The sequence below is a fragment of the Mesoplodon mirus genome (assembly GCF_964341445.2).
Source record: "Mesoplodon mirus genome assembly, chromosome: 17".
In the NCBI taxonomy this organism is placed as follows: Eukaryota; Metazoa; Chordata; class Mammalia; order Artiodactyla; family Ziphiidae; genus Mesoplodon; species Mesoplodon mirus.
In genome coordinates, this window is record NC_138993.1 from 64,764,202 (window position 1) to 64,776,524 (window position 12,323).

Consider the following 12,323-nt stretch of genomic DNA (forward strand, 5'->3'; position numbering starts at 1 on the left):
TTCATTACTTTTTGTTCTTTATCTTCCTTTTCTTTTACTTTCTTCGATAGAAGTTTAAGTTGCTGTTTTTAAATTTTAAGATTTGTGCTTAGATGACTGATTGTTCAACCTTTCTTTTTTTCAGATATAACACAGATTTAGTTGTATCTGTCAAGTTTTAATGTCATTCAAATCTTAATTCTTTCAAAAAATATTTTCAAATGTGCATTTGTGTATCAACAGGTTACACCAAAGCATTTCTTAATTTCCAAATATACAGAGATATTCTAGTTTTCTTTTGGTGATTGATTTCTAACTTAATTATACTGTGGTCAAAGAATATACAGTTGATCTTTCAACAACACAGGTTTGAACAGCATAGGTCCACTTAAAAACAATTTTTTTTCAGTAATAAATACTACAATATTACATGATCTGTGGTTGGTTGAATCTGCAGATGTGGAACCTTGAATATGGAGGGCTGACTATAAGTTATAAGTGGATTTCTGACTGCTCAGAGGGGCAGTGCCCCTAACCCCTGCATTGTTCAAGGGACAACTGTACTTTGTATAATTGAAGAAGATATAACAATTGTGAATATTTATGCACCCAACATAGGAGCACCTCAACACATAAAGCAAATGCTAACAGTCATAAAAGGGGAAATTGAGAGTAACACAGTAATCGTGGGGGATTTTAACACTACACTTACACCAATGGATAGATCATCCAGACTGAAAATTAATAAGGAAACACAAGCCTTAAATGACACATTAGACCAGACAGATTTAATTCATATTTATAAGACATTCCACACGAAGCAGCAGAATACACTTTCTTCTCAAGTGCACAGGGAACATTCTCCAGGATATATCATATCTTGGGTCACAAATCAAGCCTCAGTAAATTTAAGAAAATTGAAATCGTATCAAGCATCTTTTCAGACCACAATGCTATGAGATTAGAAATGAATTACAGGAAAAAAAAAACTGTGAAAAACACAAACACATGGAAGCTAAACAATACGCTACTAAATAACCAAGAGACTACTGAAGAAATCAAAGAGAAATAAAAAAATACCTAGAAGCAAATGACAAGAAAACATGACGACCCAAAACCTATGGGATGCAGCAAAAGAAGTTCTAAGAGGGAAGTTTATAGCAAAAAATCCTACCTCAAGGAACAAGAAAAATCTCAAACAACCTAAACTGACACCTAAAGCAACTAGAAAGAACAAACAAAACCCAAAGTTAGTAGAAGGAAAGAAATCATAAAGATCAGAGCAGATATAAATGAAATAGAAACAAAGAAAACAATAGCAAAGATCAATAAAACTAAAAGCTGGTTCTTTGAGAAGATAAACAAAACTGATAAACCTTTAGCCAAACTCATCAAGGAAAAAAGGAAGAGGACTCAAATGAATAAAATTAGAAATGAAAAAGGAGAAGTCACAACTGACAGCGCAGAAATACAAAGGATCATGAGACTACTACAAGCAACTATATGCCAATAAAATGGACAATGTAGAAGAAATGGACAAATTCTTAGAAAGGTACAACCTTCTAGGACTGAACCAAGAAGAAAGAGTAAATATAAACAGACCAATCACAAGTAATGAAATTGAAACTGTGATTAAAAATCTTCCAACCAACAAAAGTCCAGGACCAGATGGCTTCACAGGTGAATTCTATCAAACATTTAGAGAAGAGCTAACACCTATCCTTCTCAAACTCTTCCAAAAAACTGCAGAGGGAGGAACACTCCCAAACTCATCCTACAAAGCCACCTGATATGAAAACTAGACAAAGATATCACAAAAAAGGAAAATTACAGGCCAATATCACTGATGAACATAGGTGCAAAAATCCTCAACAAAATACTAGCAAACAGAATCCAACAGCACATTAAAAGGGTCATACACCGGGCTTCCCTGATGGCGCAGTGGTTGGGAGTCTGCCTGCCGATGCATGGGACACAGGTTCGTGCCCTGGTCCAGGAGGATCCCAAATGCCATGGAGCGGCTGGGCCCGTGAGCCATGGTCGCTGAGCCTGCGCGTCCAGAGCATGTGCTCCGCAACGGGAGAGGCCATGGCAGTGAGAGGCCCGCGTACCGGAAAAAAAAAAAAAAAGGGTCATACACCATGATCAAGTGGGGTTTATCCCAGGAATGCAAGGATTCTTCAATATACACAAGTCAATCAATGTGATACACCATATTAACAAACTGAAGGAGAAAAACTATATGATCATCTCAATGGATGCAGAAAAAGCTTCTGACAAGATTCAACACCCATTTATGATAAAAACCCTCCAGAAAGTAGGCATAGAGGGAACTTACCTCAACATAATAAAGGCCACATTTGACAAACCCACAGCCAACATCGTTCTCAATGGTGAAAACTTGAACCGTTTCCACTAAGATCAGGAACCAGACAAAGTTGCCCACTCTCACCACTATTCCACACAGTTTAGGAAGTTTCATCCACAGCAATCAGAGAAGGAAAAGAAATAAAAGGAATCCAAATCAGAAAAGAAGATGTAAAACTGTCACTGTAGCAGATGACATGATACTATCCATTGAAAATCCTAAAGATACACCAGAAAACTACTAGAGCTAATCAATGAATTTAGTAAAGTCACAGGATACAAAATTAATACACAAGAATCTCTTGCATTCCTATACACTGACAATGAAAGATCAGAAAGAGAAATTAAGGAAACAATCCCATTTACCACTGCAACAAAAAGAATAAAATACCTAGAAATAATCCTACCTAAGGAGGCAAAAGACCTGTATGCAGAAAAGTGTAAGATACTGATGAAAGAAATCAAAGATGACACAAACAGATGGAGAGATATACCATGTTCTTGGGCTAGAAGAATCAATATTGTGAAAATGACTATACTACCCAAAGCAATCTACAGATTCAGTGCAATCCCTAACAAATTACCAGTGGCATTTTTCACGGAAATGGAACAAAAAATTTTACAATTTGTATGGAAACACAAAAGACCTCGAATAGCAAAAGCAATATTGAGGGAAAAATACAGAGCTGGAGGAATCGGGCTCCCTGACTTCAGACTATACTACAGGGCTACAGTAATCAAGACAGTATGGTACTGGCACAAAAACAGAAATATAAATCAATGGAATAGGCCAGAAAGCCCAGAGATAAACCCACACACCTATGGTCGCCTAATCTATGACAAAGGAGGCAAGGATATACAATGGAGCAAAGACAGCCTCTTCAAAAAGTGGTGCTGGGAAAAATGGACAGCTACACGTAAAAGAATGAAGTTAGAACACTCCCTAACACCATACACAAAAATAAACTCAAAATGGATTAAAGACCTAAATGTAAGGCCAGACACTATCAACCTCTTAGAGGAAAACATAGGCAGAAAACTCAATGACATAAATCACAGAAAGATCTTTTTTGACCCACCTCCTAGGGTAATGAGAATAAAAACAAAAATAAACAAATGGGACCTAATGAAACTTAAAGCTTTTGCACAGCAAAGGAAACCATAAACAAGATGAAAAGACAACCCTTAGATGGGAGAAAATATTTGCAAATGAAGCAACTGACAGAGGATTAATCTCCAAAATATACAAACAGCAGCACATGTAGCTCAATATCAAACAAACAAACAACCCAATCAAAAAATGGGTGGAAGACCTAAATAGACATTTCTCCAAAGAAGACATACAGATGGCCAACAAACACATGAAAAGGTGCTCAACATTATTAATTATTAGACAAATGCAAATCAAAACTACAATGAACTATCACCTCACACAGGTCAGAATGGCCATGATCACAAAATCTACAAGCAATAAATGCTGGAGAGGGTGTGGAGAAAAGGGAACACTCTTGCACTGTTGGTGGGAATGTAAATTGATACAGCCACTGTGAAGAACAGTACGGAAGTTCCCTAAAAAACTAAAAATAGTATTACCATATGACCCAGCAATCCCACTACTGGGCATATACCCTGAGAAAACCATAATTCAAAAAGATACATGCACCCCAATATTCACTGCAACACTATTTACAATAGCCAAGACATGGAAACAACCTAAATGTCCATAGACAGAAGAATGGATAAAGAAGATGTGGTACACACATACAATGGAATATTATTCAGTCATAAAAAGGAATAAAACTGGGTCACTTGTAGAGATGTGGATGGACCTAGAGACTGTCATACAGAGTGAAGTAAGAAAGAGAAAAACAAATATCGTATATTAACGCATATATGTGGAATCTGAAAAAATTGGTATAGACAATCTTATTTACAAACCAGAAATAGAGACAGACGTAGAGAATAAAAATATGGATATCAAGGGGGAAGGGGGAGGTGGGATGAATTGGGAGATTGGGATTGACATATATACACTATTGATACTATATATAAAATAGATAACTAATGAGAACCTACTGTATAGCACAGGGGACTCTACTCAATGCTCTGTGGTGAGCTAAATGGGAAGGAAATCCATAAAAGAGGGGATATATGTATACGTATAGCTGATTCACTTTGCTGTACAGTAGAAACTAACACAACATTGTAAAGCAACTAGACTCCAATAAAAATTTTTAAAAAATAGTTATTACTGATGCAAAAAAGAAAAAGAAAATTTCATGAGATGTGCTTTACAGCCTAGCATCTACAAATGTTTTAAAAATGTTACATTTGTGCTTTGCAAGAACATATACTATGCAATGTGTACTTTTCTATCAATATCCATTAGGTCAGGTTTGATTATTTTATTATTCAAATATTCTATACATCCCTACTTATTTTCTGTGTACTTGGTTTACTTGTTATTGAGAGAGGTATGTAAAAAAATAGTACAAACTGGGGGCTGGTAGTCCAAGATCAGTGTGCCAGCATGGTCAGGTGCTGGTGAGGACCCTCTTCTGCACTACATTCTGCCGATTTCTCCTTGTATCCTCACATGACAGAAAGAGAGTGGGCTACCTCTCTGACCTCTTCTTGTAAGAGCAATAATCCCATTTATGAGGACTCCACCCTTTTGACCTAATTACCTCCTAAAGGCCCCACCTCCAAATATCATCACAATGAGGATTAGATTTGAACACATAAATTTTGGGGGGACACAAACATTCAGTACATACACACTATTAGACCTGTAAATGTATGTCCAACTGCAAGGACTAGCGAAGAATATATAGGTCATGAATCACAGAAGACATGTAGGTTTTTCTTTTCCTGGGCAAGGTTACCCATTCTACATGGAGAAAGAATTTGAATTCCTGTCTTAATCTCCTTAGCACCATGTTCTAACCAAGTCAAGGTACTGAAAATGTTAACATGAAGGGAAATAAAGATTTAATGCACGTTCTTCATATTGCTTTCTCGAAATTACAACAAATTAGAATTTTTGTAGTAAGAGTGTCTAAATACTCACCAGGTGATTTAATGCATTAAAAAGGAGTTTTCTCCCAGATGGTTTGTCAAAATCAGCAATAATCCAGAAAGTAACTGAAGAAATTACATCATCTGAAAGTTTCAAACAGTTTAGTCAAACTAATGCTTCTTAAAATCAAACTAAGGACAGGGACATTTCCAGTTAACAAAATACATAAAAATAATAACAATTTTTAAAATGAATCTTTCTGAAAATAAGCAAATATTGGTAAAAATTACATACACACAGTGTGAAATACACATAAAAATGTTAAAAGAGTAATAAGCTTTGTATAAACTCAGATACCAAAAAGAAAGAATAGTCCCCAGGAAACACATCTGTGAGATACTTTTGCCAGTAGGGAAAACTGTATCATGCTTATCAAAGTTCTACTGTTGCCAAGCAAAAGTGCCTTCCAGCTACACTTGTAAAAAAATAATGATATTTGTACCTCACATATATGTAAAACTGGATACAATAAATTATTAGCAGATATTGAAAACAGCAATATTTATTAGTTTATGATTCATGTATTTCAAAAATTCTGGCTATTATTAACTTGGCCTAATTCACATCATCTTATGCCAACATCAATGCAATTCTTGTTTCAGAAACATCTGAAAATTTGGAAGCCACAAGAAGAAATAATTTTTAATTCTGCAGTCACAGTTAAATGGGTTTAATTTCATCCAGCCTCAGCATATAACACCTGAAATAATACTTGTCTGGCCATCATTAAAACCTATAGAAAAATCAGTCCCTTAGATCTTATGACCCACTTAAAACAACTGTAAAATGTGTGCTACACCAAAAACCTACACCTGAATAGATGTGAAGCTACAGTTATTACCATACCCAGTAATATATAACTATGCAAAACCTGGCTTTGGTTAATGAAAAATATATAACAAAAAGAAGGATAATATCGATTCTACTTGCAATCCTTCAGAAGCAGCTTGAGAGTAAGGCAGTGGCACATTCTTTTCAAAGAAGAAAGGTAAAGAATTCTCATGCCTTTTTAATGTCATCACTTTTACCATTATGACTAGTAAACTGAGAACTATTTCAAAAGTGCTAAGTAAATTTCTCCCAACTCTTTTATTTCTTTACATATTTACATAAATGCAAATAAAGAAATCAGGTGTTTCTCAGTTAATAAAGTCTTCTTTTAAATTGCAAGAGATTTAACCAAAGGGGATTAATTATGGCCTAACTTATTCTGATGCCCAGAAGCAATTTTTGAAATATAACCCAGAACCTGATAAATATGTTTCCCCTATTTTTTATTCCCTGTTTCTCTGCCTCCTTTTCCCTTCACTTGACACATTCAGGACCTTAGCCTGCCATAATATGGAACTGAATTATATTTTATTATTTGTTGGTTATCTTGTAGACAGACCACTTTATGAACATAAAATCATAGATCTGTTCCAAAGTAATTCAAGGGCCATATCGTCCTAATTTGGATTCACTCCACAGCATTCTCAAAAACTAGCTGTCTGCTTAAATCTCTCTCATATATAAAAATTTACCCCTTATTACATAGTAATTCCATCTTTAGATCACTCATTGTTAGAAAGTTATTGTTTTATATACTGAAATAACAATCAGCTTTCTTTTATGTTTCATGCATTGGCTCTTTTTGTTCTCTCTAGAGCAAAGCAGGTCAAACAAAACAAAGTGAAACCAAAACCAATCAAACTCCAATTATCTTCATCTATCTGAATAGTTCATGGTCTCTAACAGAACTGTGGTCACACTGAAGACTTTCCTATCTAGGCTAAGTCCTTATTTCCAAAGATGTTCCTGTCTTGGCTCCCTCTCCTTTGCTTATGACCCTTAACTTAAGCAAAACATCCAGATGTTGTTTAATCAGAATATAGAACTATTCTCCTCTCATCTGGGGATTACACTTTTATTCATGCCCGATAAGATTATCAGTTTATTTAATCTTGAAAGGGTTTTTACTACCTTCCTAAAAAGGAGAAAAATGGAATAGCTTGCTTTAAAAAAAAAAAAGGCAAAAAACCCTCAAGATTAACCCCTCTGCATATACGATTAGCTAAGATAGGAGGCATCACATTTTCTCATCACAGTCCTTACATCCTAATAATTTTCAAATCCTCAAATTGAAAACCAGGTCTCCAGTCAGATATCAACATCTAGAAACGTATTATGCAAGCATTTAATAAAATTACAAGTTTTTGCTATTTAGGAATAAATTCAGAAAAATAAAATATGCTTATTACCTTCCTGGGTTACATAATACATGTTCTCTGCAATTACAGCACTCTTATCTTGTGAATCCAAGAAGGAGAAAGTAGAGAAATCTTCAACATCAGCAGTTACTAAAAATTTTAATATTAAATAATGAATTAATAAAACATTCACAACTCAATAAACATTTATAGGAAAGTATATGGAAGGATTATATTACCTGATGTAGATATTAAATTAAGGTACTGCCATTGATTGTACAAAATCAAAGGATTTATACGGGGCACAACATTATTTCTATCCATAAGGAAGTCAATTGCATTTGTTCGATCATTTAATGTACCCTAAAATAATAAAATATTATTTAGGTAATATATGTGATTTATATGCAGATGTTTTAAAATTATGCAGAGAATACATTTAAAGACTACTGAATCTAAAATAAGTCAATAAGTAATATGCAATTTAGGATTCTTATAATAAATTTTCCTATAAAACTGTGGTTTCTTTCCAATTAAGCAATTTTTAGATGCAATTATGCACAGATAAATTTAATTACTACTTTAAAAATCATTACTAAACGATCAGAATGGAAATTTTTACACAATTAACTTTTGCTATTAAAAGATATTTTTAATATAAAAATCCTCTATAAATATCATTCATCAGATATTTTCTCATACATGCTTACCTACCATAAAAACTTCCTTTTGTAAATATGCAGTTTCATCCATCATTCTGTGAAGAACAGCCATTTCTAGTTCCCTAATATTCAGCTCTTCATGGTCAAAGGATTCACCATTATAAAGAGCTTGAGGCAAAGGACCCAGGCCAGTCATCCTGTAATAGCTTGCTCCTGCCTATGCAATTAAAAAATACCAGAGAGTTGAACAGAATATGTCTGTCTGAAAAAGAAACACATAAACAAAGAAAGGGACATGGCCACATTTTTGTATGTCATAGAAAAAAGGTTAATTTTGCTAATTTTATCTGTCCTTTCCAAACATTATTTAAGGGAAAGTAATTTACCTACATAGAACAAGTCAGAAAACTTTTTCCGTAAAGGGCCAGATACATATTTTAGGCTTTGTGAGCCATCTGGTCTCTGACACAACTACTCAATCGTGATGTTATAGTGCAAAAGCAGTGACACACGACGCACGAATGAGTGAACGTGGCTGTGTCTCCAAAAACCTGCATGTATAAAAACAGGTGGTAGAGAGGCTGGATTTGGCTCATGGGCTGTAGTTTGCTGACCCCTGATAGAGTATGACATTACTTTAAAAAATGCATTTACCTACATAAGAGATTCATTTATCGCTATATTCATTTGATTAGTTAACATGTATTGAATTCAAGCATTTGGCTAGACTTTGTGAATACACAGCTGAAAAATCTGCCTTCAAGGGGCTCACATATATACAAGCAAAACTGAGGCATATACCGGATTGTATGGGAGCCCAGAAAAGCAATGACTAAGCTTGAGTGTGGAGGGGAGGGATCACAGAAGGCCTCTGTTAGGGAGTGACACTAAAAGTCTTAAAGGATGAGCAAAAATATGCTAGGGAGATAAAGTGGAGAAAGACATTCCCAGTGAGAAGAGACAGCACTGCAAGGAATAGAAGGGAAGAGAAATATGGTATATTTAGGTAACGGCAAGTACTTTTCTGTGTTTACAGTGGGAGGAGTTACACAGGGAGAAGATATGGAGTCAGGGGGGATGGGGAGAGAGGACAGATCATGACGGTCCTCAACATCTGGATTTTGTGAGTGATAAAGCATCACTAAACAATTAATTCATTCACTACTCAACACTACAAATGATTAAAACTGTCATTATAGCCAACATATTCACAATTACCCTATGAAGCTCAGGACTACTATTACATCCACTTTACAGATGATAAAACACAGAGTCACTTCCAATGTCACATAATGACTACACTTTGGAAACAGACTTTGTACTTACATCTGTTTGACCAAGAGTCTGAACTCTTAACCACTGAACTATATTATCTCTGCATTTATTGGACATTTACTGTGTATTAGGCAATGAATGCATAAGAATGATATGCAAACTCTGTCCTAAGAAAACATAGTTTAACAGGGGGAGAGATGGATACATTAAAAATAAGTGTGGGGCTTCCCTGGTGGTGCAGTGATTGAGAGTCCGCCTGCCGATGCAGGGGACATGGGTTTGTGCCCCGGTCCGGGAGGATCCCACATGCCGCGGAGTGGCTGGGCCCGTGAGCCATGGCCGCTGAGCCTGCGCGTCCAGAGCCTGTGCTCTGCAACGGCAGAGGCCACAACAGTGAGAGGCCTGTGTACCGCAAAAAAAAAAAAAAAAAAAAAGTGTGAATAGATACCCAAGGGTACTAGGGAGGGCATGGTCAATTCTACCTAGGAAGAGGGCTCATGACAAGAAATACAATCAGATTTGCTCTTTAAGAAAAAGAATATAGTGGCGACAAAGAGAAGGAAGAGGGTGGGCGAGCATGCACTGGGGGCGGTGGGTCAGGGGCTCCTGCAAAAATACAGGAAAGAAAAAGCAAGAGCCAGACAAAAATCAGTGGTGAGGAGCAAGGAGAGAATGAGGCAGTTCCTGAAATATTTAGTTGACGAAACTGACAGAACTTGATGATCTACTGTTTGGAAGGGTATGAGGGAAAAGAAGTTGGACAACTATCAGGCTTCTAGTAGCCTGAGTGCCCTGGGAGGATGATGGCGCTACCCTCTAGGATAAGGCACAAAAAAAGAAAAAAAGGTTTGGGGTAACAAGAAAGACGATGGGCATGGTTTTAAATTCATTTAAGACGCTTACGGGCAATCCCCCAGGCAGCTGGATACATGGTTTTGGACCTTAAGAAGGATATTGCTGCTAGAAATACAGCAGTTTTCCCCTGTGATTTTTCAGTTAGGCAACCTGTCTATTACAAAAGCTTTAATTACCACAAATAAGCCATAACACTGAATTCTGTACTTTTAGCCTACATCTCTATTCTGAGCTGTAGACACAAATATCCAATCACACTTCACATCTCCTATGGAATTCTCACAGGCACCTCAAATTCAATATGTGAAAAACTGAACTTCTGTTCTTATTTCCCACTTGGTTTCTCTTCCACCTCTTTCCATCTTGGCAATGGCATTACCACCATCCCAGTGAGTTAGCTGAACCCTGGGAGCCGTCCTTCACAATTTCTCTTCTCCTCTCTCCCCTTTCCAATCCAGCAGCAGGTCCTGGATTGTATTTCCCAAATACCTCAATTGTGTCCGTTTTTCTCTGCCTCTACTCTTCCAAAAACCTACTAGCCCATCTCTCATCTCTCACCTAAATGCTTCCTAATCTGTCTTACTACGTACACTTTTACCCTCTGACAATCTATTCTCAACCACGGAGAATGCTCTTTGGAGAAAATGCATGTCACTGTCACTTCACTGCTTAATATCTTCTCAGGTTTTTCACTGTTGCAAAGGTATTCTACTGTTTTGAGTTCACAAGCTTGTTAATTAACTATGGCTCACCACACTCTGTGTAATCAGGCCCCTCGCTTACACCTCCAGCCTCATCTTAGGGACTTCCCTCTACAACACAAACAACACATACTTGCTACATCTACTCAGTAGTAACACCAACTCTCTTCGTTCCTTCACATTCAGGACATCCTAACGTTTTTCTCTGGAATGCTGACTACCTACCACTTCTTTGTCTTCTTTTGTCCAACTGTCCTCCTACTTCTGCACTCGGCTTTAATGTCACTGCTTCAGGGAAATATTCTTATCCACCTCCACCCCGCCCTCCAAAGCTCCTGTTTCATTCTATGTATTGCGTATTGGGTGGGCCCCTTCTAATAAAGACTCATGTCCATCAATTTGGGGAATTTCTTTGTGGTACTTCTCTAATGCTTTCCTTTGTTTTCTCTGTTCTTTCTGAATCTTGTGAATTGAAGACTGTTTACCTTCTTACTTTTCATGTGTCTTTTTTTGTCTCTCTCCTATTAAATTTTTATTTTATTTTTAATTTTCAAAAGATATTCCTTGTACTCTATTCTTTTACCTCTTGTGTACAGAATACTGTAAGTACTCAATAAATGTTTGTTGAAAGAAAAAATAAAGTTTGGATATAGAGAGAAAACTACAGGAACATGAGTTTAGGGAATAAAGGCCTAAAACATTTATTTTCTTTGTGATATAGTAATCAGAATGATTTTTGAGGCATGAAGAGGAAGGTGAAAAGGGGCTTATAGGACTGATAAATGTTTAGAATAACTCTTGGGAGGAATAGGTAAGGAATAAAACCAGGCACAACTAAAGGACTGTAAGTAACACAGAGTCCAATTTAAACTGGAGATTAAGTAGACTTGAGAAAAATGCAGAAATTAAGAAATGAAGATATCATCATTACAAGACAGTCTTACAGGGAGAGAGGAGTAAAAAAGGAGCAAACAGAAGACTGAACTCACACACAAAAAATGGGATTCAATATTTCTGAGGAGTGTACTGAATCCTTCATCTTCACAAAAATCCTTAATGTTTTTCATAATTTCAGGAGATTATGACTACAGGTATCTTAAAATGGGCAACACCATAAAAATATTCATTTTGCAGCTTAACTTGATAAAGAGTAAAAGTGGATTTCTGATAAATATGGTAGATTTATCACACGTGCTCATCTTGATTCTGCAAGTTT

At 36.2% G+C, this 12,323-nt stretch overlaps 1 protein-coding gene across 1 annotated transcript in view; it reads right to left on the reverse strand.

Annotated features, from left to right (window-relative positions):
• UGGT2 (UDP-glucose glycoprotein glucosyltransferase 2) overlaps positions 1-12,323 on the reverse strand; it is a 175,963-nt gene that overhangs the window by 75,740 nt on the left and 87,900 nt on the right. The window contains exons 17-20 of the mRNA XM_082602399.1: positions 8,329-8,493; positions 7,854-7,977; positions 7,666-7,764; positions 5,417-5,508 (exon numbers count right to left, since the gene is read on the reverse strand). Coding sequence (XP_082458525.1) covers positions 5,417-5,508; positions 7,666-7,764; positions 7,854-7,977; positions 8,329-8,493 — 480 coding nt within the window. The remainder of the gene's footprint in view (positions 1-5,416; positions 5,509-7,665; positions 7,765-7,853; positions 7,978-8,328; positions 8,494-12,323) is intronic.